This window comes from Barbus barbus (genome assembly GCF_936440315.1).
Source record: "Barbus barbus genome assembly, chromosome: 24".
NCBI lineage: Eukaryota > Metazoa > Chordata > Actinopteri > Cypriniformes > Cyprinidae > Barbus > Barbus barbus.
The window spans coordinates 17693580-17720204 of NC_136752.1; the positions used below are offsets into that span (position 1 = coordinate 17693580).

Below are 26625 nucleotides of genomic sequence, written 5' to 3' on the forward strand. Positions count from 1 at the left end.
GGTCAAATTAAACCAGAATAAAACTGGAGTAATTTACATAATCATTCTTGTTAACTGCAAAAGAAGAAGACGAAAAGTTTTATGGCGGTTATGGCTAAAACCCTCATTATCATACAGCTGAATTGTTATCTCACCCCATCGCAGCCAGAGGCCCGTATGAAAGCATCACGAAAGCCCTCGAAATGCGCTTCTAACGAGGGGCACGCGACTCAACAATAATGGCACGCTGCATTTAGGCTGAAAGGACAACGCGTGCAGCGCATGTATCAAATTAAATGAGGAAATATTATTCATTATCATATTTTGAATTAGGCATCACTTGGAGTGAGCTTTTGATAAAAATACAAAAATAAAATACTTTGTATAAAACTGTGAAAATGAAAAGAAATGCTTAAAGATGTATTTAAAATAGATCTTCAAATTCAAATATTACCTACTATAGCGCTTAGGAAGAAACATGAAGAGGCTCTACGAACATCAGGTAAGGTGTATGACCCTACACTGACCGCGCACGCGTTCAATGATGTAATATAATTACCCGCGCAATTGACTGGAACGGGGACAAACGAGAAGTAACAGGCTGTGCGTACGTTGTGCGAAGTTTCCTCCGTTTTGGATGAGAGCAAATTGCACGGTGTGAAACGATCAGCGTTTAACCGTGTCTGCTTTAAATATGCCAACAGATGCTGGGCTTGTTAATAATCACTCGCGCTCAATTGGTCATCATCCCCGTAGTGGTGGGTATTAAATGTGGATATCATTGTTGTCGAGAGAGGGGGGCTGACTGAGTATATAAAGTGGGCGGCGTTTAGTGATAGACAGTTTATATAATGAGCAGCGCGGACACAAAGCCAGTATAAATACTGCGGGACGCAAGAAACAAGTCTTCATTCACGAATTACGCGAGAAGCGCGAGGATACCCAACAGCGCGATGCTGACGCACAAAGTTTAGAACCAAAACAAGACATTACCATTGACACTAAACACATCGGTGCGCTCACTGTGGAATACTAAACATGCTCCGTGGATATCTCGAGACGAAGAGGAATAAGACTGGATGCTGATTTCCCAGTTTCACCTTCACCTTTTGGATAACCTGGAAATTTGACGTGCTCCTGCACACTGAAGTGCCGTGCAGGGTGGACGCGCAGCGGGATATACCTTTTTGCTCTTCGGCGTTTGTTTTCATTGCACCTTTACATTGGAATAGGCTCTTTCGGGGAATATAATCGTGGGTGACGCGGCTGCCCAGGAGAATCGAAAAGCATGGCAGCTTGGCTCACCTTTCTCATCGCAATTTTCACGACCGTTTTGACGCAGGTAAACATCCCAGGTCCTGTGGAAAGTCAGCAGGACCCCGTTTCTCTTAATTGTTTCTCGAGCGCACTTTTGTAGGTAAGCCAGTGTTTGCAGTGCAATGTTGTAACGCGTGTAATTTTTCCCTTCAGATATTTGGATCTGGTGTTTTCGAACTCGACCTTCACGAATTCAGAAATTTCAAAGGCTTGCTCAAAAATGGCAATGCATGCAAGCCTGAATGCAGGACTTTCTTCCGAGTTTGCCTAAAAAACTACCAGGTGGAGGTGTCTCCAGGTGACTGTATCTTTGGAAGTGCCATAACGCCAGTGCTGGGGACAAACTCGTTCAGTATCATGGGAGGTGGCTCTTTCAGCACACCGATTCGACTGCCGTTCAACTTTGGCTGGCCGGTGAGCTCAAATGCAACTCCTTTTGATCGTATATGAGCTGAAACATGTTTGCGTTTTATTGCAGTGTTGGGGTAGCAACAGTTTGTAATGCAGCCAGGTTCAACATGTGCAGAGTAACGGTTTTGATCCATTCCACATGATTCAATATTTGGATCACTTTAATTGCTGTTATTAATTTATTTCTGCTTCTTAAAGATTTTTTATTTATAGGCTACATCCTCTCATGTTTTAATAATGTATGTAATCTTGTGTTTTAGATATAAAAGGCGAAAATCTAAATGTCTCTTTCCTCCTAGGGATCATTTTCATTGATTATTGAGGCCTGGCACTCACCTTACGCGGATCTACCTGTAGGTAAGATTAGATTTTGTCCACTAGAGGGCGACACTTCGATATTGTACATATACATAATTTCAAGCTTCTCTTTTCATTAGAACGTTTTATATAGCCTACTTTTCTTTCTTTTCTTTTTTTTTGTCCATAGAGCTTTATTAAACCTTGGCAAGCTGTATCCTTCTCCTAAGGAACATGTTCATTGAAAATAAATTTGTAATGCATTTTCCTATTGCTTCAAACACCTTTGCATTCTCATGCTCAAACACAATTGAACTTCCTTTGGTTTATTTTTGGCGTGGGAAAGCGCAGTGGGCTTTGGTGAGAATACGCAGCGCTTGCCAAAACCGTCCGACTGCATTTTCCTGTATTTTACACCTTTGTCTGTCCCGCCCTTTAGAATGGGATAATACCATGGGAATATTGTGCTTAACTCAAAGGAAGAGGAAATTTAAACATTAGTTTTACTCCAAATGTGTCAGCTTCCCAGAACGTAAAGTTGGGCTATATTTTTTCTTTTGAAGACACTTTCAAAAAAGAAAAAAGAAAACCATCACACCACACTCTAACCTACTTATTTAATTTAAGCTTTTTAACCCAAGAAAAATAAAAAAAAACAAGAAATCAAATAATAATTTAGCAAATACTTAATCACAATCTTCTCTTTTTCTGCAGACACATACAACCCCGACTTGCAGATAAGCTTTTTTTCCATCCAAAGAAAGTTGGAAGTAGGGGCTGAATGGTCTATGGATGTTCAAAGCTGGAAGCAGACGGAGCTAAGGTATTCTTACCGGTTCATCTGCAGTGAAAATTACTACGGCGACAGTTGTTCCAAAAAATGCACGCCCAGGGATGACCGTTTTGGCCACTACACCTGCAACCCAGATGGGCAGCTATCCTGTCTCCCTGGCTGGAAGGGGGAGTACTGCGAAGAACGTAAGCAATCAGAGATCACAAACCACTGGACTCTTGGCTTGAAAAGTGAGGCTTTGCTTAGGTGTGAGCTCTGTGTCTTGCTCGTTCCATATTAGAGCATGTCTGAATAATGTTAACGGTGTTGCCAGCGGCCTCTAGGATCTACCCTTTTAAAAGGAATTTGCATAGGAAATTTTAGAAATGGAACACCCAGAACTGTATTTTGTGGCCCCTAGCACAAATAAACTCGCTTTTAATTCTGTTAAACAATATTATATATATATATATATATATATATATATATATATATATATATATATATATATATATATATATATATACACATATACATACATATATACATACAGGCGAATTGAGAGATGCAAATCTATAATTAGCCTAACTAATAAATAACATTTAGTGTGAATAAGTGTTTAAATTAATATGTAATATCAAATAATTAACATGTCAATGTTTCGTCCAATGATGTTGCTACGGTCACCTCTTCTAATTTATTTTCTTGGTCAATCAAACACGATTTTGAAACGAAAACATTCTATTTATATGTAAGTAACAGATAAATGTACCTTTAAGGTCCTTTAAGATTGGGGTTTGACTTCTTTTGATCGTAATGATTGTTATGGGTTTAATGGAAAGCGTATGTTTGCCGACTGTATTCATTTGAGTCTTGTGTGTTTTGCTTTCGGCTTTTTCTTTGTACTGCTGTAGTTTCTCTGAGAATTCACGGTGTTGATCAGGGCGCTGACAGAGTTTATGTATACTCTAAACGCGCGTGCTTGGTAATTTAATCCTGCACGAGCGTCATGGCAAGCACGCGCCGAGTTAATCGCGCCATTATTATCCGCCACGCGCCACGAAATTGTAGTCCCCATTGTTGCGCTCCAGCGTAGCAGCTGCAAATATGGTTTGCACAGACTACAAACAACAATAGGGGCAGCTGTCCGTTATTGGGATAGAGCATCTGCTGCGGTCTAACCAGCAGTTCAGCGCCGGTCGGTACCCGCTCAAAATCAATGTCATAGACAGCTCAACACAAGCAACAGTAAATTACCCGCATCCAAAGCAGTGACCTCGCCAGACAGGTTCTGTACAACTGCTTGCAGATTTATTTGGTTAAAGGCCATTATAATGGACAAGTAAGCATACTAAACTTGAGTTTATACAAGAGCAGCTGATATTAAATTAAAGCCCCAATGCAATTATAGATGCTCCTATTGGAAAATGGACTCAGATCTTGGAAATAGATGTTAAATAGACGGTTTCTGTCATTTCTGTTTTTCGTTCATCAACGCTTAATGCAAAGAATGAGTCAATCACACTTATTAATTTATTACATCTTCAATAAGTATGAACCTTCACATTTTTTGTGCCACTACTGCAAAAAGAGAAGTTACCTGAGAACTGTCGTTTGTTGGACAAACAGGTGGTTCTGACCGAGCATGGCTAAGACAACATTGTTATTTCAGACCGAATGAGGTCTGTGTGTTTTGGTACACTATTTAAAGAATCTATCTGAAAGGCTTACTTTTTAATCAATGGATATTAAGCTGGTAGAGGACAAATGATTTAACATGGGGGAAATTACATACATCACCTTTAATAAGTCAAAATAACTTTGAACTAACTATTGTAAACCCATGAACCTTTACTAACAAGAGCTTTTCCTTTTAATGCAGCGATCTGTCTGGAGGGATGTAGTGAGGCGAATGGCAATTGCTCCAAACCTGGAGAGTGTGTGTAAGTATACACGGCCTGTGTATGAAGTGTGGAATATTCCTTTTCATTTTTGTCTTTGCATACATGTATAGTCTATATAGTATTTGCTTTGAGTTTTGGCAGCTATAGTTTGATGGAAAAATGTCCTATGTGAATATCTAGTTTAGTGGGGTTTTAAAAATCATATTTAAAGTGTTTTTTTTTTTGCCATATTTGTGTATTGCAGGTGCAGAGAAGGATGGCAGGGAAAACTTTGCACAGAGTGCAGGAAATATCCAGCCTGTAAACACGGCACCTGTCAGCAACCATGGCAGTGCAACTGTAAAGAGGGCTGGGGTGGACTGTTCTGTGACCAAGGTAAGACTAAACACTAAACAGTTACAGTAGCTGACTGAATGTCTCACTCTTCATTGACCTCAGTGTCATGGTAATAATAGAGCTTACAGAACTTTAGCTCATTGCTAGTTTAAGACTGAACAAGTAGATCTGTGACTGAAACGTGGAAAACCTTAAGGTGATTCACACTGATGCTGAAAAATATGACCCTTTCTAATACTGACATTTTTTATTATTTCTTTCAAAACAGATTTGAATTTTTGCACACATCACAAGCCATGTGTGAACGGAGCCACATGTATGAACACAGGTCAGGGCAGTTACACCTGCACCTGTCGGCCTGGTTACACTGGGGTCAACTGCGAGCTTGAGGTGCGCGAATGTGACAGCAGCCCATGCAAGAATGGAGGTCTTTGCTCGGTGAGTCATTATTTCATTGAAAAGCCCCAAACCTTCAGGTTTTTATAGTCATTCTGACTCAATCTAAGTATATGAATTTGATTAAAACCACATGCATTTAACGAGCTTAGTGTTTTGTACTGTAATGTGAATTTGGACTGGAAGAAACACAAATAAATTAATCCTCTTCACAATAGACTTTAATGATACTAAAATCACTAAAATATGACAGATAATCTTTGATATTAAATGACTTTTCAATGTTAAAATCTGCCCATGTCAGAATATTCATTGTTAGTGTTTGGAAAAACCTCAGGCTTAATCACTAGCCATGTTATGACCTTATTAATGGATTCAAGCATCCTTTGAAAAGCCGTTTTCTCAACATCTAGAATTACTGGACAAACATAAAACAATGCAAATGGGTCCATAAATAGCTCTATGAAACATCTGCGTCTTCCTCTCTCACCCTATAGGATCTTGACAAAGGTTACATCTGCACCTGTCTGCCTGGCTTTGAGGGAACTCACTGTGAACACAGTCTGCTCACCTGCGCAGACTCCCCGTGCTTTCACGGCGGCAGATGCCACGAGAAAGACAATGGGCGCAGTTACGCATGTGACTGTCCCAGAGGCTACACGGGTCTTAATTGCGAGAGACGAGTGGACAAATGCACGACACTGCCGTGTGCCAATGGTACGAGAATGCATCTTTTCTGCCTCTAACTTTTACATTTAGAAATGTTGTGGATGCAGAGATCTATGCATGCATATCTATGTAAAATTGGTCATTGACACCTGTCCCACTGATCCACAGATGGCTTGTGTGTGGTCCTGGGGGGCGTTCGCATGTGCAGCTGTCGAGCGGGTTTTACTGGCCAGCGCTGCGAGATCAACATCAACGACTGTGCAAACAACCCCTGCGCTAACGGCGGCACGTGCTACGACCGTATCAACGACTACGTCTGCTCCTGCGCCCCGGGATACGAAGGCCGCAATTGCGACCGGCCTTCCAACGCCTGTTCGTCCAGACCCTGTCTCAACAGCGGCTCCTGCGTGGGCATCCCAGGGAACCCGCCCGCCTGCTTCTGCCCCAGCGGCTTCTCCGGACCCCACTGCGAATACTACTCTGTCACCGCTCCTGTGACCAAAGAGGATACCCAAGATCGCTTCCAGTGGGCTGCGGTTTCTCTAGCTGTGGGTTTGGTGGCTCTCGTGGTTCTGCTCTGCATGGTGGTCATTGCCCTGCGCCACATTCACAGGCAGGCATCTGGAGAAAGGACTCGAGGCGAGGCAATGAACAACATGTCGGAATCGCAAAGAGACAACTTGATCCCCACCTCCCAGTTGAAGAACACTAATAAGCAGGTCAGCCTGGAGGTGGACTGCACACCTGACAAATCAAATTACATACACAAGAACTGCCACTTGGACTACAATTCATCGAAAGAGTTCAAGGACGTCATATCCCAAGAGGACAAAAGTCATAAAAACGAAAAGTGTTTAGAAGAGAAAATACCATTGAGTAGAATGTACAGGTAAGAAATGGATTTCATGTCACTTTGATAAATAGAGGTGTTTGGATTAATTGAATTTGCTTTATTATGCTGAGGTCATGCTCCATTAGAGTGCCGCCCAGTATATTAACCTTTGCACTTAGTGCTCGCCTGATGACCGTAATACAAACATCAATACTGGCTAAAAGAAGTTATCCGCAACCGCAACACACATTTACACGCTCGAATGCGGATTTTACTCACGGGCCCTAAGGCATTGACATCAAGAAGCATTTTTACCCCATTAAAAGATTTTTATTGATTTGGACCGCACAACAAAAGCGCTTTTTCCTCTTACAGGGATTTTCTTACATCAGCCTCTGTAAACAAAGCAAAAGAACAAAATGCTATAAAGCGAAAAAATGAGCCGAACACATTCACCCCCATCACAGCACAATAAATAGTTACCCCATGTGCTTTTACTTTGTGTTAACATGAAGCGTGATTTGTGTGTGCAGGGAAAAGCCAGAGTGTAGGATATCAACGATATGTTCCCCAAGGGACTCCGTGTACCAGTCTGTGTTTGTAATAGCAGAGGAGAGGAGTGAATGTGTCATAGCAACTGAGGTAAGGAGGATCATTTCATTTCTTAATATATCTCCATGTTTCAAGCAGGGATCTGCTGGCCTTGTTCACAATTTTATCATTCTGTCAGCGTCTACTAATCTAGGCTACCGAACAGAGGCTTGTTAATAGAGAGAAAAGGGATAAACCTGCCTTTTAGGCCACTAAATATTCTACTGTATGCATTTCAAGTTGTAATGAAACTATGATAGTCTTACTGTACATATTGAGAGGAATGCATCACATATTGAGAGGAATGCATCAATTCCAAAGCATAATCTAAGCCTCTGTTTTGTTTTGACAATTTCCACAGGTATAAATTACAGGCTGATGTCTATGAAGAGAGGAGAAAAAACACAATCAAAGCAGAATCTTTTTCTGGATTGTTTACAAAAATACTTAGAGACTGGAGATTTATATTGACGTCCACTGCTGCACTGAGAAACTTGAGAAACTGGAGAGAGCAGAGTCCTGCTCGTCGAATGCAATAGTTTAGTTTTATGTTAAAGAAGTGTTTGTGTACAAAACGTGTACAGTCCTGGATGATTTCTGAACTCTTCTGCTACGGTATGTTTTTCCCCCGTGGGCTGAAAGGAAAAGGGACTTCTTCGAGGAAAAAATAAAAAAGATCATTTACGGTAATCATGGACACGTCGTCCGCCAAGTAATCAATAGAAGGTGCCAGGGACTTCCAAACCTTCAACCAGCATTGCCAGCTATGCAAGAACGAGGAGGGGAGCACCAATCAGAGAGCTTACCCAAACAAATCAACGATGAGCGCTATGAATGTCTGAGAAGAAAAAAAAACTGCTAACATCAATCATTTAAAAAGACTTTTTGCTCTCCTCTCTACAATAAGATTGTAAGCAGCTGAAAATTCACAAAAAAGCCTTAAAAGAATTAAATAGAGTGCTATGTTTGGGCCCAGGGTCTTCTTGGATTGTTTTTTGAGAATTTAATCAACATGGGAAAAAAAAGAAGAAAAGAAAAATTACTTGCAGAACCGTAATACGCAGAACTGTGCCAGCAAGATCCAAGAGGGAGTTAAGTTGACTTCTTTTATGCAACACGGCCCATGAGTACAAGACAAGAAATGGACAGAAACTGAAAAACAAAGCGACTGCTCACCACTGACTGCCTATAATTAGTTTTGAGAATACAGAACCAATAATGTAATTTTTTTAAAAGTGATTATTTCCAGAGTTAATTTAATAATGACACACTGCTCTTTATATGTTTTATACTATTATTTTGTATATAATGCATATTTATAAGAAACCAAACATCTGAAGAATAAAAAAAGTTAATTCCTTCAAGCTACTTTGTGTTCTTGATAATTTCACATTTGTCTGTGTATTATATATAAACAACAATTTGCTTACAAATGTGCAGTATTTTTTACTTCCCCATGAACTATTTTCTCTCAGTCTTGAGAAAAAAAAACCTCACAACCCCCTCCTTCCCCTTCCCCAGTTGTAAATTGGCTTGAAATTTAAATCCGTTGCCTCGGATACAGGCCCCTTGAGCTGGAAATTCTGAAACAAAGACAGGCGAAGAGCGCAAACGACAGAGGAGCGGCCCCTCCTCAGAAAACCGAAACAGATGCCCCAGGGTGCAACCTTGCCCTGCCATAAAAACAGCGGCATATGCCACCCCTCTCACCAGGCTCATCATGGCGCTGCTCTGCAGAGCACCCGTAAAGAAAACACACACACTTATCTACAGACGCAAACGAGTTCCAGCTCCGAGGGCCTCAGCCTCGCCTTCGGGTCTGAAGGAGACATCTCGATCCACAACAAAAGAATCGACCGGAGCTGTGTATGTGGCCTTGGCATGTAACATGGAACGAATAGGAAAAAAGCGAGGTTTTTATTAAAAAAGAATTCAGTTAATCAAAGACCCTATCGGCCTGCCAGAGCAGAACAGCCTGTACAGAGTCACCTAAAGGGTGCAAAGGTCAGCTAAGGCTTGATTGGCAATTTAAATAGTTGATATGCATCATAAAAAATAAGGCAATTTAGACTTTCATTTGATGTTCAGCTCCGAGATTCATCCTTCCCATCACCCTGGCCAAAGTCAATATTATGAGACCCCATGCAAGGCAGCAGAGGGCCATGCAGGAGATGCGTTTTTGAATTTAACTAAGTACTAAACCAGAAATGGTTTTCCAGGAGGTCAAGCTCAGGTTTCTTTCCATTCCAAAGAGCAACATAATCAACAACCAACAACAAATCTGTGCCACGCAAACATACTCCACACACACATCCTGTTCATCCATGTCATCTAAGCATCCTTGTCTGTGCTTGGGTCAAAAGGACGCTTAGGAAGAATAAACACATTTTGGAAAGGTTTGGAGAGAATTTCCGTCAGCGGCCGGAGCACTAAACACTTGTTATCGGAGCAATTAGTCTTACGCTAAAGCTTTTGCAATGCAACCTGTTACCCGAACCCCTCCTGCCGCAACTGCAAGTGTGTATGTGTGTGTGCGCTCTGCTCTCTGGCCTCTGGGTTTAAATCGCATGGCCAGGCATTCTCATTGTGTTATAATCACTGCATCCTGTTTGTGACCCAGTGACATCATTTCCTGCTTCCTGTCTGATTAAAAAATGCACAACATGCCGGCACTGGCCAAACGCTTTTCTCACGCATCTCTTTCTTTCTTCGTTCTCTGTATTTGTACGGATCCCCAAAAGTTTCAGGAAACGAGCTCATAACAAAAGGGGAGGGGGGCATCAAATCAAGACTATTGATTTCATTTCACGAGTATTTTGAAATCTGGGCTGTGGAATGTGAAAACATCCTTGATAGGAGGATGCTAAACATTCATTAGATTTTGACACGGCCAGCCGTGTGCAGTCAAAAGAGTAACATGGGTAAACAACACAAATTAACTTTTTCTGAACCTGAAATTGCACATTAATGCCTTCCTAAAACAGCATTCAAATGCAATACTAAAATGTACAATTTAAAGCACATGATGTCCAAAACACAGCTATCATGAGCCAGAAATCCAGCAAACCCAGAGGCCCTCCATCTGAAATTTCCCTTCACTAACACTAGATGTCACTAAAATGCCCATGAGGTTTGTACAGTAACACAAGCTGCTAGTTTCATTTTTTAACCCTTGTGCATTAATAAAAAAGTTACATTTAGGTCCATAGTGGACAAAAATGTCCATGTCAAAAAAACGGTCATAAAAATTGGAAGCTTGGGAGCATAGACTTAAGTTTGTCTCATTTTAAAGAAGACCCATGGCAGATTATTGTTGGAGTAAAAAAAGTTCAAAAAGTGATACCAAAAAAAAAGTTATACAGGCTTAAGTTTATGAAAATTATTTATGAACAATATTTTATATATTATTTTATGAATATTTTATATATGAAACATATTGAACTCTAAACCTGCTAGAAAATCAAAGCCATAAATCTAAACAAGTTGTGTTCCAAATTTGAGGTTGATATCTAAATAAATTAGCTTTCAGTAAAATTTTGTTTGGGCGCAGTACCAAATTTTCCCCATTAGATGCCAGCAAAACTGGTGCACAAAATGCTTGGATTTGTGATTTACAGTAGAGTTTTTCTTTCTCAAATATTACAAGAACACACACGTACACACACTATTTTTTAATGACACACATACAAACCACACTCTGACATCTATACAAACACACCCAAACAATTATAGCTGCATTATTTTCCAATTGGCTCTATATTATGCAGAAGCAGAAAACAGGAATAAAGTGAGTATTTGCTTTATAGACCCTTTATAGACCAAACCTGAAAAAATGGCACCATCTGGTAAAAAAATTTAAATTTGAAGCCTTGACAACAGATTGAAAGTCTATTAGCAAAAATTGCATAATTTTACAGTTGCACTGCAATTAAAAATAGCAGTTTTAATGGGTTTCAATGGGGACATTTTTGTCCAAAAGGCGTTGAGGGGCAATTTTGTGTACCTAGTGCATAAAAATTTTAAGCTTAGGAGCACAGAGTTAAGTTTGGTCTCATTTTAAAGAATACCCATGGCAGATTATCATTGAAGTAAAAAAAGTTTAACAAATGAAACCAAAAAAATAAAGTTATAGAAGTTTAAGTTTATGAAAATGCTTTATTAACAATATTTTATATAAAATATATTTTTTATGTTACATGTTGAACTCTAAACCTGCCATAAAATTAAAGCCATAAATTTAAACAAGTTGTGTTCCAAATTTGAGGTTGATATCTCAAAAAATGAGCTCTCAGTAAGATTTTGTTTGGGCGCAGTACCAAATTTTCCCCATTAGATGCCAGCAAAACTCTGCTGGTGCACACAGTGCTTGGATTTGTGATTTACAGTAGAGTTTTTCTTTCTCAAATATTACAAGTACAGTACACACACACAATTTTTTTATGACACACATACAAACTACACTTTGACATCTATACCAACATACCCACACAATTATAGCTGCATTATTTATCCAATTGGCTCTACAACATGCAGAAGCAGAAAACAGGCATAAAGCGAGTATTTGCTTTATAAGTGAAGTGACATACTGCCAAGTATGGCGACCCATACTCGGAATTTGTGCTCTGCATTTAACCCATCCAACGTGCACACACACAGCAGTGAACACGACTGAGTGCTCACTCTGCTAAGCCGCTTTCACCGAACCTTTGGGGAAGTCGTGGCCTAATGGTTAGAGAGTCGGACTTGTAATCTAAAGGTTGCAGGTTCGAGTCTCGGGCCGGCAGGGATTGTAGGTGGGGGAGTGAATGTCCAGCGCTCTCTCCACCCTCAATACCACGACTGAGGTGCCCTTGAGCAAGGCACCGAACCCCCAACTGCTCCCCGGGCGCTGCAGTATAAAATGGCTGCCCACTGCTCCGGGTGTGTGTTCACGGTGTGTGTGTGTTCACTGCTGTGTGTGTGCACGTTGGATGGGTTAAATGCAGAGCACGAATTCCGAGTATGGGTCACCATACTTGGCTGAATGTCACTAAAAAAAAAAAAAACACACACACACACCGTGAACACACACCAGGAGCAGTGGGCAGCCATGCTGCGGTGCTCGGGGAGCAGTTGGGGGTTCGGTGCCTTGCTCAAGGGCACCTCAGTCATAGTACTGAGGTTGGAGAGAGCGCTGGACATTCACTCCCCCCACCTACAATCCCTGCCGGCCCGAGACTCGAACCCGCAACCTTTGGATTACGAGTCCGACTCTCTAACCATTAGGTCACGACTTCCACGTCTTCCCCTTTAAACACCCTTTACAGACCAAACCTGAAAAAAATGGCACTATCTGGTAAAAAATAGCAAAAAATTTAATTTTGAAGCCAACAGAATGAACGCCTATTAACAAAAATTGCATAATTTTACAGTTAAATGGCACTGCGATTAAAAATAGCAGTTTTAATGGGTTTCAATGGGGACATTTTTGTCCAAATGGTACTGAGTGTTTCACTTTTTTGTACCTAGAGTAAAATAGACTTATTAAAGGAAATGAGGGTGGAATATTAAAATTCCAATAAAAATACACACCTGAGCCAAAATTTATGGAGTTAGCATTAACACAGGCAAAATTATATTTATATATATTTGTTTTTGACCCATTTCACTTTCATTCTATGGACAATAATAGTTGAATGTTCTTCATAATATCTTTAAATACGATGAGATTTTTTTTTTATATCGTGTTCTAAATAATAAAGAAAGTCATACATGCATAAAGAACATGAGGGTGAGTAGGCTAATGATAACATTTTTCCATCTGAACATTATCAAAATAACAATAATAATAATAATAATAAAGAAATTAAAAGTAAGATCAAAATTGCCTACAAATTGATGATTAAATTAAATATATAATTATCAAACATTCTCATCTATTAGTGAACCAGTTGGAAAAAAAACTAACATTACATGAAATACACCATGCCTGAAATGCTCCCTGCATTTTATCATGTATGGCAGGAAGAATGTTTAAGTGCACTATGTGTGTGCACGGGGCATGGGAATGTATTTTTTCCAAGATTTTGGGTCTGTTTATTTTGGGAGCAGATTTCTTGGTCTCCCCCCATATGGCAAGCCCATTCTCTGCAAGACATACAGTACATGTGTGTTTTTGTTTTTGAACATTTGACGACGGCATGTTCCTGATTAGCTGAAACTAGTTCAACTAGTCATCAACATAACATCAAACTAACATGAGCCAACGTAAGCAGCATGAAGATCCGAATGTTGTACATTTTTTAAATAATGAGCTTCGTCAAATTACATATCAATTATAATACAATTACATTGATTAATTTAAACATTCAATCAGTTATGCTAATAAAACTTTCAGTAGCTTAAAAAAAAACTTTTAAAAAAAAGTATGGCTTTAGAAACTGGTTAGTAATGGCTAAAAAGAACCACGCAAACAAACGGCAAGTACAACACATGTGAGATTCACACAACCCTCTTTCCATTCTGAATTTGTCATTCATATAAGGTCAGCAGGGGCCTAGCGTGTCCGCACCTAAGTTTACTGCACTGGAGAAAGTAAACAGGCTGTCCCGTGAAAGGTCTGGTCTCTGGAGCTCCCCCGTCTGCCTGAGCTATAGGCAGAGAAAGGCTTGTGCATCATGCAGACCTTTAAGGAGCTTACATGTGCTTGTATCTTATGATGCCAGCTAATACCTCTATTTATAGATAATCCTATTTTAACCAAAGAAGAGCCTAAGCTATACTACAAGGAAATGTCCAGGGGTGGCCAGGGGCAGAGGGGTGTTTTGTTTATAAAACGAAATTGGACTAATTTGAACTTTTGAGAAGAACAAAATAGCAGCAAAAAATAGCAAATATAATATTGTCTCTGATCTAATTGTTTTGAAATTCAGTGACTCATTTACCTGGAAAAAAAATGACTAACAGGCTTGCAAAACTAAAATAACATGGGTAAGCTACTAATTCTTTCTGTTGACATCAGAAAAATGTTACATCTGTATTGCTACAGAGGGAATATTAAATGAGTCACTATGGTAGACTAATGGCTTAAACCGGCCTGACAAAACTCATCAACCTAAGGCGTAAATCCAAAACAGGGCAGACAAAAGAACTGTGATGCTACTGAAGTCTGACCTGCCTGTATTTCTTAATAGTTTCATGATGCTGTCATGTTGTTGTTCTCAGGCTGGTCAGATATATAATACTCAAAAAAACATTAATCTAATAAGACTCTGAATCTTCCAGACAGACAACAGGTCAGTACATAAATATTTGTTTTGCTAAGAACATTCTAAGGACAAACAACATGTACTTTCCGAATTTATAGTACTGATCACCTTAACTTTATCATAATATGTAAATAATCAGAGCATGAGATGTAAACAAAATAGAGATAAACACATGTGGTTGACCCTGTCAAGAATGTGGCACTGGATGTCACAGGTTTGTAGAAAGATTAGAAATGTAGGAAAAATCGTTTGTGTATTTATTGGAAAGGTCTGAAATATGTGACACTATCACAGATAGAGATTACAGACAAAGGAGATCTAAAATACAAGCCGATGCCATAGCTTAAAAGATCTTTAGGAAGAAACTAATCTGTCTCAGCAGTCATGATAGGATAAAACTGAATGGAGATTTCTGAAGGATGTTACAATTTCTGGTGGCAATGCAAAATGCATTTAATTGACTAGACTACTGCATATAAAATAAAAATGGAAATCGTGGACATCTTATATTATATTATATTATCGCTCCGAGATGCTGAGTTACACTTCAGCATCCCTGCTATGGATAAATGGATGAATGTTATATTATTTTCTCATGTATTATGTCCTGTTATAATATATTAATTAATATATCTTCCAATGAAGACTTTATACGAGGTCAAATCTGCTACCTTGTATGTGCATTCAGCGGTTTTCGGTGTCAAATAACATTCTTAAAGGCCTGATGCAATACTCTCAGTACGTTTTGTTCCAGTATCGCCGCTTGAAACGCTTGTTTCAAGTTGCATCAGCCGAACAGACTTTAAGCGACAGATTCTCTGGCCAATGAGCGTGAGAGTTTTCTGTGACTGACGTCTGACTCGCCTATGAAATGAAACAGCCTCTCGCGTTTTTTCCTGGTTCGTGAGCCAATCAGACAGGTATGCGCTTACAGAGTCACGGCGAGATTATTTTATTGGATAGAAGATAAAACGCCCCGTCCTATCTAAACTGTGATTGGCCAGGATTTTGAGCTAGATCAGATACGCCCATAGACACCGTCACATATAGTCTGCCTCAAAGCTAACTACATTTCATCATCCGCTGAGGAGGAACAGCAGCACGGCGGGCTAGAGTGCGCGAAAGCAACGGTTGAAAGGCTATTTCTTCCGACTTTAAAGTGTCGTGAGACTGGGTAGAGGTCTGTTGGTAAACAGCAGGCTGGCTGGTGAGCTAGCAACAGCTTTTGCGTTTTATTCTAGTTGATAGAGCCGAAGAGGCCAAGATGGAGTTCTAAAGCAATAATGCGGTAACTGCACGGCATCGGCATGCACCAGGCAAAGAAAAGCGATTTGCGGGACATCACCATCACAACTGCCAAGCAGTTGGGCTCTGCTACCGTCCGCGGTATAGCCGTGAGCCAACCGATACCTCTCCTGCTTGATCGGAGGAAGCTAACGCTAGCCAGTTAGCTTGTGGGCCCATTAATTTAGCGCAAAGCAGCTGTTACATCAAAGCGTAAACCACTACCCTTTCTATCCTCGTACCATCCTGTAAAGATGAAACCTCAAGACATCGTCGCTGGAAAATCCAGTCTGTGGATCTTTGGGTACGGCTCGTTGGTTTGGAAACCAGACTTCAAGTACAAGAGGAGCAAGGTCGGCTATATTAATGGGTACAAGAGACGCTTCTGGCACGGGGACAATTTTCATCGTGGAGATGATGAGATGGTGAGTTTCTTTTATTTATAAAAAAAAATATAGTTTTATAAAAAACGTACAACTAAATACCTGAAGAGCTCCTCTATTGAAACTCATTGAGTCTTGCGTATTTCCATAACAGCCCGGAAGAGTGGTGACGCTCATCGAGGAGGATGACGTAAGTGGAACTTCCGCTTTTAGAGGAACAACGCTATGAATAGACAACCGAGAAATATCACATTTTGTGGGCGTAACGATGTTACTTTTTTTTCCTTTTTCTTGCGTTGTTTCAAACCTGTACTGACTGATTTCCGCTAAACACTAAAAATGTCAAGTTGAATGACAGCCAGTCTCCATTTACTTTCGTTGTATAAAAACAAATAGATGCAATGAAAGCAAATTGTGACCGAGGCTGTCATTCTGCCTAACATCTTTTATTTCTGCTGGAAGAAAGTTATTCAGGTTTGGAACAACATGAGAATAAGCAAGTTACAATGTGTTTTTTTTTTTTTTTTGAGTGGACTGTCTTTTTAAATACTGGTTCCCCTCACTATGTGGGACTAACCTCTTGTTTTCATACACAGGCGTGCACCTGGGGTGTTGCCTTCGAAGTGACCGGCTCTCAGGTCGAGGAGTCTCTCAAGTATCTGAATGTAAGGGAGGCAGTAAGAGGCGGCTACCTGACCCAGTTCGTAGACTTCTTCCCGCAGGGCACAAACCAGTCACCTGTCCAGGCTCTGGTTTACATCGCTACACCTGACAACCCTATTTACCTGGGGCCTGCCAGTACAGAGAAAATTGCCGCTCAGATCGCTGTGTGCAAGGGGATGTCGGGCCACAACATCGAGTACCTTCTTCGCCTGGCGGAGTTCATGAGAGTCAGCTGCCCTGATGTGGATGACCCTCACCTATTCTCCATCGAGGCAGCTGTTCTCACCACCATTAGACCCATATTGTTAGCAGGCTAGACACCTGTATGTTCTGTAAAACATTAAATAGGTCAACATTTAGTCCAAACACTATTAAGGACCTATCATTAAGTCAATGTTGCTGTCCTTGAGGTGTGATTTTGTGATTTTAGTGGCTATTCAAATATTTAATTCTCCCTATACCAAGCTATTAAAACTTACTGTACTACAGTAAACATACTGTATAAAGGGAACATGGTATTTAAGGCTATGTTATTCTATATGTGACATCATGCATACTGTCAGTTCTCATTGTCTTGTGCTCTTGACCTAAGTATATGGTGCTGTAGTACAAAGGTGTGCTTATGTGACAATGTATTGCCAAAGTTTGTCCAGTTCTAAAGCTGTTCACATTTTTGTTTTGAATGTGTGGGCATGAGACTGGGCAATACACTTCCATTTTAATTTGCACTGAAGCAGAATACCGTTAAGCCATTACAATGGTTTTCCTTTTGCACATTAAAACCTTCAGAGAACCTGTAACCTGATTGTCAAGTGTGTTTGGTGTGAAATGAAGTCGTTATCTGTGTTGAATATGAGAGAAAATGGTGACAAGATTTGACTCAAGTAGACTTGCATTTTAAAAACAGGCAGAAAGTTGATAGGCAAAAGCAACATTATATGTGAAAATTTCAAATCAATGTTTATTTAGTTTTTCTCCAAGTTAGTAAAAGGACCGTTTGGGTTTTTCTCTTCAGGTATTTACACTGACCTATAAAAATAGACAAGCAATTGCAGGAAAATGGAGAACTTTGAAAGGGATGATACCCTTGAAGTATTTACATACATAGAACATTTATCATAACATTTAAAGAAAAAATAAACCCAGAAATGGCCTTCCTCAAAACCATAGCCATATGTCACAGATGCAACAAAATTATGGACTTTTCATCGTGTTATTTAAAAATAAAACAGCTTTGATACAATTTACAACTAGCAGAGATCATCATAAATTACCAAGTTTTAACTTAAGCTATGATACATTTCACATCCAATAAGCTATGATACATTTCACATCCAAGTATTTTAAGTTACAATCTGAGCAGTGATGTTTTTTAAGCAGCACTCACTTCAGACATTTTTTCATTGCATTTACTACAAAAAACATTGATTTCTTGTATTCTTCCCAGGAGAAAATATATATTAGTATTTAAGCCAAAATCTTTGAATTTGCAGCAAATAAACATTTGGCCATTCGGTATCTTAATTGAACTAATGTCAACAAGACTGTCCTACAAAAATAAGAGTGATTTTACAAAAGCAGTCTTATCTGTTCCTATGTGTTCAAGGTAAAGATGTTGTTCGAGAGGGCGTTCGATAACCAACATTCCTACCCCATTCCCATTTCAACTCATCTCTGCTCACAATGACGCTGAACATCTCATGATCACTGCCAGAAGATGAAGAAAACTCTTTGATCTTTCAATTGGCCTTGTTGCCCTTTGCTTACTTGGTCATCAAAAAACAAAAAAAGAGCTGTCACTGGAATAACAAACTCTTTTGTCAGCCTTTGCAATGGCTATTTTTTGTATGAAGGAACAATTAGTTAAATTTCATATTCTGAAGATCAAATTCTCAATGGAAAAGTGACTTGTTTTTGATTTTAGGAAAGTGCGCAACCTGCTGTTCCTGCTCACCAGCCCCCGAAATGGATGCTAAATTGGGGTGGCCATCAGGTCGGGTTTCACAGTGACAGTAGGGCTTGTGGTGTGATAACGGCTCAACATTGTCAGCGTGAGAATTGCCAACCTGGGACTGAAAATGCACTGCCCATGCTACAATCAAAAAGTGAATGTTCACAAAAGCTGCTACTGCCCACTGTGGTTGCTGGGTCCTTTGCCTCTCTTAGTGGGGTTGTGTTGGCATTGTGAACTGCCGTGTGCTAAAGTCTGTGAGTTGGTGGCCAAAGCGCTTCCTTTAGCCTGGGGGGAGGAGGTGCCAGCTGGAATACAGGCAGGTGTGGTTGAAGACCGAATGAGAGCCGGTTGTAAGGAGCCAGTTGCTGGAATACCTGGAAGAGGGTTGATTAACAATGGATGAACTGTTATAGACCTTTTCACCAGGAGTTCTGCCAGTCAAAGTCGAATCTGTTACCTTTGGACACACTGTAGCCGTATGCGGCATACGCAGCTGCAGACGCTGCTGCCGCCCCTGCCATCGCCCCCGCCATGGCTGCAGCACTGCCCGCGGTGGACTTCCGTCCTCTTCCCTTCCTCACAGAAGACGACTTCCCAGCTCCTCCAGAGCCTTTGGGTCGTCCTCGACTCCGACTGGACCTTCCCCTGCCTGGACTGGATATATCTTGGGAGGAGACACCTGAGAGAGAGTCATGTGATGAAATGGGTTAGGATTAAAAGATTAGTTCACTTCCAGAATAATTGATTTACCTCCATGTCATCCAAGATGTTCATGTCTTTCTTCAGTTGAAATTAACTCAAGATTTTTGAGGAAAACATTACAGGATTTTTCTCCATATAATGGACTTCAATGGGACCCAGTGGGTTTAAGGTCCAAATTGCAGTTTCAGTGCAGTTTCAAATGGCTCTACACAATCCCAGTCGAGGAATAAGGGTCTACTCTAGCCAAACGGTCTGTCATTTTCTAAAAAAAAAGGATACTTTTTTTAACCAGTGTTTTTTTTTTTTTTTTTTTAATAGAAGATGACCGATTGTTTCGCTAGATAAGACCCTTATCCTTATTCCTCGGTGAGAAAAATCCTAGAGCGTTTTCCTCAAATACCTTAATTTCTTTTCGACTGAACTGAAGAAAGAAAGGCATGAACATATTGCAAGACATGGGGTGAATAAATTATCCGGAAATGTTTACTAATCCTTTAAGGGCTTCTGAAAATGCAGCTTTTCCATCACAGGATTAAATTACATTTTAGTATATTACAAAGGAAATCAGTTATTTTAAATTGTAAAAATATTTCACAATAATACTGTTTTTACTGTATTTTTGATCAAATAAATGCAGCCTTGGTGAGCATAAAAGAATTCTTTCAAAAACCTTAATAAAATTACCAACTCCAAACTTGGTAGTGTATCCTCAAACTGTGATTTCACAGATCTACAACTATTTAACAGATTATGTGCCAGTCAAACACATCAATATATTTCTTCTAAATTGTTGGAGTGTGCCATTTGTCCTCTAATTCTCAGTTTATTATGAGGTTGCATGCCAAGGCTGTCTGAGCCACTGCGGCCCAGACTCACGCACACCATGTCTCCTTCATAGCCACAGTTCTGCTCGCGTTTCACAGGCAAGCTCAATCCCACAAACCTATGCGCTCTCAGCTTTATGGCCTAAACTACAACACTGCTTATTAGCACTGCTCATCACTCGACATGAAGGCAGCCAGATCTGTGCTAAATGTGACCCTCTTAAACTATAGTTATGGATTTGAACAGTAAACCAATAAGCCCCAACAACCACGTATAAGTTGTAGCAAATGTAGGTTTTTAGACTGAAAAAAACTCTTATAGGTGATATATCATAAAAATCTGACTATTACCATGTTTAAGTGCTAGAATTGGGTCCCTAGTGCATCTACCAACCCAGAAAACGTGAAAAATAACAACCCAGTAAATTTTTTTTGGTAAGCCTTTCTCTGCAAGCTTGTGAAAAAACGAACATGTGAGATTTTGCTTCCCCCATGACGTGGTAAGGGGAAATATATTTTAATATTACCGCCCCTAAATCTACATGTTTCCAAACACGGTGCTGTCATTTTGTTATATTATGCTTATATTATATTATGCTTCTTTCATGCGCTGCTGCCACACAGATCTAATATAGACATGTGATTTCTTTCCCAGCTGTTTACCTTCACAGACATAACCGACTGTTTTTGAAACTCGTGTGTTTTTAACAAACTTGTGTGTATTTGAAAGTTTAAGCGCAATAAGACATGAAAAAGAACTTAGTTTAGTTACTCACAAGCCGTGTGACAGCCGCTTTTCTGTTTCTGTGTTTTTACTTCAGATGTGTGTGCTCAGAAAACCGTCTATCAGAAGTTTAAACTAATATGGTTTAAAACGCATGATTTCAGCATGATAGATATGATAATCAAAAGCAAATAGATGTTTTTTAGCAGAGTATTTGAGGAACTAGCTGTAAAGGCACAGCCCTATTCTGGAAAAGGAGGCGGGGAGTAGCAGCTCATTTGCATTTAAAGAGACATGCACTAATTATGGATTATTATTATGGATTTTTGAAAATGACCTTTCATGCAGTGTATAACACAGCGCTAAGTGAGTGAAAACATCCTAAGTTTTAAATCTAAAAGTGCACCGTGTATAAAGTTTTTGTCTCTCAAAAGCAAGAGTCGACTCTGAATCATTGAAATGACTTAGTTTTTAAAACTAATCCCAAGCCGCTTCATGTTGACATCAACATGAAACATTAGCATATTGCCCGCCCACTTGTTGGTCTTTTTGCATTGGTCTGAATGAAAATGCAAATTCATTCTTTGACACTAGGTGCCACTTTTGCAGCAGTAAAATAGTGGTTTCCCCGGTAACGCTGTACACAAAGCAGCACTGGCTCACAAATGCTGCTTTATCAGGCATTACAGGCATGATGAAATGAAAATGAGGCCAATCGGACCAATCACAGCAGATTAGTGTCATGCAAAGGAGGGGTTTGGAAAAATGAATCATTCAGCGAATCTTTTGGGAGTCGTTGAGCAAGTAAGGTAAAAAGAAATGCAGATTATAAGACAATGAAAGTGTTTTTTGACCTTGCATGCATGTCAACCTGTTATTGGGGACTCCCAAAACCAAAATATGAACCTTTCATTACCCATAATAGGGGCACTTTAATGTGTGTAATTTTATGTATGTGTGTAATACAACAAAGATTTCTGTGAGCTATATAAGTCTGAATGTAATTAAAAACTAACAAGAATTAAAAAAGGGCACCCACCATTCATCGTATCAGACACAGACCCGGCAATGGAAGCGGGAGAGTTGGTGGCACGGGACTGTGGAGCAGAAGACACAGGTTCGTCCACAATTACCAGCATGTCGCTGCTGCTTTCGTCAGCAGGAATGGAGCTGGGCTGGAGCTCACTGCTCAACGAGATCTGCAGGGACACATAGTTCTGGGGGTGAGACAGGGACAGAGGGACAGCACCACGAAGGAAACACAGCAGGATCAGGAGATGGATGAGGAGGAGGAAGAGCGGCGTGAGATCAATGTAGCAAGTAAATGAGAGGATGCGTGTTGACAATGGCATAATAGCTCTATAGAAATCATCCATTCGTTGGGAAAGTTCTCACATGTTCAATAAACATTATCAGGTTCACACAGTTCAATCCAGTCTAGGAAGTGCATACGAATAGAGTCTCATACATTCTTACCTCACTGAAGGGGCTGGGCATGGCAGAGTCCATGTCCACACTGATGAATGAGTCTTCTCCATCTGCTGACAGATTGGAGTTGTCTGCAGACGGGACAAAAGGGATGACCACATTCACACCTTCCTTCTTCCTCTTAGTGTCTGGGTCATCCTCCTTTCTCTTCTTTAAAATGAGAGGGATGCATGGAAACAAGACAGTTGGACAAGGGTGGTTAGGGCATTTTCTTGATGTTCACATATAAAATAAATTGTTATAATATCTATATGGACTTCTACATTAAGAACATCCTGATAGTAAAAAAAATTATGATAATGTGATAATGTAAAATGTGATAATGAATATAAAGCAGTGCTACTTCAGTATTATATGTGACCCTGGACCACAAAACCAGTCTTAAGTCGCTGGGGTATATTTGTAGCAATAGCCAACAATACATTGTATGGGTCAAAATTATTGATTTTTCTTTTATGCCAAAAATCATTAGGATATTAAGTAAAGATCATATTCCATGAAGATATTTTGTAACTTTCCTACAGTAAATATATTAAAACTTATTATGCATAGTAATCATGTATATGTATATTTATATATTTATTTATTTTTATTATTGTTCAACTCCACTGCAGAGGAAGTAGATTCTTCATCACTTTACAGCTGAGGGTACTTACCCTTTCTGCATACTTCTCCCTCTTCCTCTTCCGCTCTTTCACCTTACTGCTTTCCTCCAGCTGCCGTTTCTCTTCCTGCCTTAAACGCACTGCCCGGAAACACAACCAAACCATCCAATCAGAGCCGAGCAATTAATTAATTTATTAACTCATTTAGATTACACATATGTGACCCTGGACCACAAAACCAGTCTTAAGTCGCTGGGGTATATTTGTAGCAATAGTCAACAATATATTGTATGCGTCAAAATTATAGATTTTTCTTTTATGCCAAAAATCATTAGAACATTAAGTAAAGATCATGTTCCATGAAGATATTTTGCAAATTTCCTACTGTAAATATATCAAAACTTAATTTTTGATTAGTAATATGCATTGCTAAGTACTTCATTTGGACAACTTTAAAGGTGATTTTCTCAATATTTTGATTTTTTTTTGCACCCTCAGATTCCAGATTTTCAAATAGTTGTATCTCGGCCAAATATCTCAGTCCTATCCTAACAAACCATACATCAATGGAAAGCTTATTTATTCAGCTTTCAGATGATTGACCCTTATGACTGGTTTTGTGGTCCAGGGTCACATATGCATTTAGTATCATAAACGGAGTGGTAACTCACATTTTTTCTCCAGCTCCTCATCATCCAGCAGCAAGCTGACCACCTCTTTGGGCTTCAGGGTGTCAGGTTTAAAATTTCCTCCTGATATTACCATCCTCTGAATCTGAAGTGCAGATCCCACAGCCGAAAGTGATTATTGAGAGAGAAAATAAATAAATCAAATCAGTAAGAGCAGAAAGAAGAGAAAACAAACTATAATGATGTGTTGATACAGACATCCTGGACTACATGTTTAGCACACATATGCAATTACAGTACAATTAGTTGTAATTAGAGTAAAAACCATGGGCTAAATATTCCTTTAACCACCTTGTTACTGCAAAGACTCTTCTGAGTTTTGACATTTAGATAAATATAGCTTTGTAACTTAAACTGACTGATGTAAGCTATCAGGAGAAAAAAGGGTAATTTGTCTAACCATTGCAGAATTAGCTGAATTAAAAGGAAAACGTGTTACATTATATTTTGTGTAACCTTCTGGCCCGAGGAAGGCACTCAATCCTGTGTACTAACCTCACTCTTTTCTTTGGCTCTCTGTAGGATGCGTTCCTCAATTGTCCCTTTGCATATTAGCCGATAGACTGTGACCTGCTTGGTTTGTCCAAGTCTGTGGGCTCGATCCATGGCCTGCTGGTCAACTGTGGGGTTCCAGTCACTGTCATAGAAGATCACCTGGAAAGAGGAAATGGCTAAATTGGTCACATGAAATGATCTCCTCTTATGAACTCATTCCTATTCAAGGCAATTCCACAGATTGTATTTTTATTCTTGCACATATAATCCACACTGGTTTAAAATGCTGTTTAAGCCTCAGATCGCACACCTCCACAGTCAATTCACTAACCATCTGATGTGTACTGATGCATCGGCCAAATGAATACATTTTAAATGTTACTGTACACAAAACTAAAAAGCACTTTCTGGATCTGGCAAGCTCTTATCTGATTGGCTGACCCAATTCAACATGGGAATAAAAGCAGAGGTTTTTTTTTTATCAGTCCACTTGAAAAAGTCAAGTCAGCAAGGTACCGGGCTGATACAGTGAGCACAGTTTTATGCTTTAGTTAAAAAAATAAATCAATTACAAAAATATGCTGTCAGGTAATATTCAAGTTAAGTTTTATATACTAATTTAAACATTGTTGTCAACATTTAGCAAAAACAACATGTGAAAACTGTCCACAGAGCATCAGTTTAAAGGTGAACATTCACTATTTATTCACTAGGATAAAAAAAAAGCATTCCCTTTATTCCATTAGGGCTGTCAAAGTTAACATGAAAATTTAATAACTGAATTATGCTAAATGCAATAATTTTCAATACTAATTTTCAAAAACAGTTCAATACTTTATTCTATACATGGTTTTTAACAGTAAAGTAAATATTTTTTAGATAATACAAAATAATATTCTTTAATTTCAGTAAAGTGACAATATAAAAGCCAATTAAATTTTGCACAAATATATTTTGCATATATATTAGATATATGTAGCATGCATGTAGTAGTAAATAAACTTGATATCCTCAAGCTGACCTGCACATTTTGCTGACTTTTTTTGCCGATTTTCATTTTCTGAGTTATGCCAAATAATCAGTTCTTATTATTTTAATATATTTAATATATATTGTAATATTTTAATTATTACAAACAGAACATATTCAATAGTAAAAAAAAATTTGTTTGTTTTTAGCGTTTTCTGTGTAACCACCTCCAGAGACTGCTGCACCGTTATTTGTTTATTTAATAACTTTCTGTTATTGCGATATCCATCATTTCAGATAAACCCACCCCCAAACAAAACAAACTGTGGTTGGTCGTGTTACATTCCGACCATTTGGTCAAAGTGTCTGTGTTAAGGTCAACGAGTTCAGCAGCTATTATTACATGAGTGCTAAATGTCTTTGATTTCATCCAATATTAGAGGCCTCCCCCCTCATGGCCTCCGGTGGGGGGAAGGCGATCTTGTAATCATGATGTGCTGATGGGCTACGGCCTCACCGTGTCTGCAGCTGTCAGGTTGATCCCCAGGCCTCCGGCTCTGGTACTGAGGAGGAAGACAAAAATATCCGTCCTGCAAAGACCAGAACAGTGAGAGAAAGCAAATAAAGTGGAGGCAGATTGTGCTCTTTAAGGGGCCTGCCCAATTGCCCAGGATTTACACAGACAGACGTTTCAATATACAGCACACTCCTCTAGAAAATAAAAACCAGAGCCCACTGCACCCACAGAGAGCTGATCTAATGCAAACCAGACCCTGTGAGGAAGGGTGGGGAAAGAGAAGAGAGCGCAAAACCCTGACAGCACTGTCAGGGATGAGGAATTTACGCTTGGTGACATTTTGGAAAAACAACCCCCAATTAGGTTTAAGAAAAGCCTTGCTGTCGGGCCGCTGAAAACTAGTTGAAAACTCACCGGCTCTGGAAGTCAGCCACCATGTCCCGCCGCTCCGAAATCTTGGATGAACCATCCAGTCTCATGTAAGTATGCTTGCGGTACACCATGTACTCCTGCAGGACAGTTGAGAAACATTTCAAGTAAGAAAATGGAAAATCATGCAGGCGAAGAAGTCAACGAT

At 39.6% G+C, this 26625-nt stretch overlaps 3 protein-coding genes across 5 annotated transcripts in view; 2 read left to right on the forward strand and 1 right to left on the reverse strand.

The window, feature by feature from the left end:
• The first annotated feature begins 885 nt into the window (after window positions 1-885).
• On the forward strand, window positions 886-8934 carry dll4 (delta-like 4). Its single transcript, XM_079375197.1, has 11 exons — window positions 886-1321; window positions 1450-1710; window positions 2007-2064; window positions 2719-2982; window positions 4659-4719; window positions 4925-5055; window positions 5285-5454; window positions 5910-6129; window positions 6250-6970; window positions 7447-7555; window positions 7866-8934. The coding sequence occupies exons 1-11, from the start codon at window positions 1268-1270 to the stop codon at window positions 7869-7871; spliced, it is 2055 nt and encodes a 684-aa protein (XP_079231323.1). The 5' UTR covers window positions 886-1267; the 3' UTR covers window positions 7872-8934.
• Window positions 8935-15637: 6703 nt separating this feature from the next.
• Window positions 15638-18201, forward strand: chac1 (ChaC, cation transport regulator homolog 1 (E. coli)). The gene is made up of 3 exons (XM_079375617.1): window positions 15638-16460; window positions 16573-16608; window positions 17015-18201. The coding sequence occupies exons 1-3, from the start codon at window positions 16290-16292 to the stop codon at window positions 17396-17398; spliced, it is 591 nt and encodes a 196-aa protein (XP_079231743.1). The 5' UTR covers window positions 15638-16289; the 3' UTR covers window positions 17399-18201.
• Window positions 18018-26625, reverse strand: part of ino80 (INO80 complex ATPase subunit) — a 40878-nt gene continuing 32270 nt past the window's right edge. For 2 of the 3 annotated variants that reach the window (XM_079375616.1, XM_079375614.1), the window contains exons 29-37: window positions 26463-26557; window positions 26049-26121; window positions 24563-24721; window positions 24050-24152; window positions 23430-23518; window positions 22762-22923; window positions 22325-22484; window positions 19493-19714; window positions 18018-19409 (exon numbers count right to left, since the gene is read on the reverse strand). In XM_079375616.1, coding sequence (XP_079231742.1) covers window positions 19207-19409; window positions 19493-19714; window positions 22325-22484; window positions 22762-22923; window positions 23430-23518; window positions 24050-24152; window positions 24563-24721; window positions 26049-26121; window positions 26463-26557 — 1266 coding nt within the window. In that variant the 3' untranslated portion in view covers window positions 18018-19206. The remainder of the gene's footprint in view (window positions 19410-19492; window positions 19715-22324; window positions 22485-22761; window positions 22924-23429; window positions 23519-24049; window positions 24153-24562; window positions 24722-26048; window positions 26122-26462; window positions 26558-26625) is intronic. The other variant, XM_079375615.1, reaches the window with a different exon arrangement.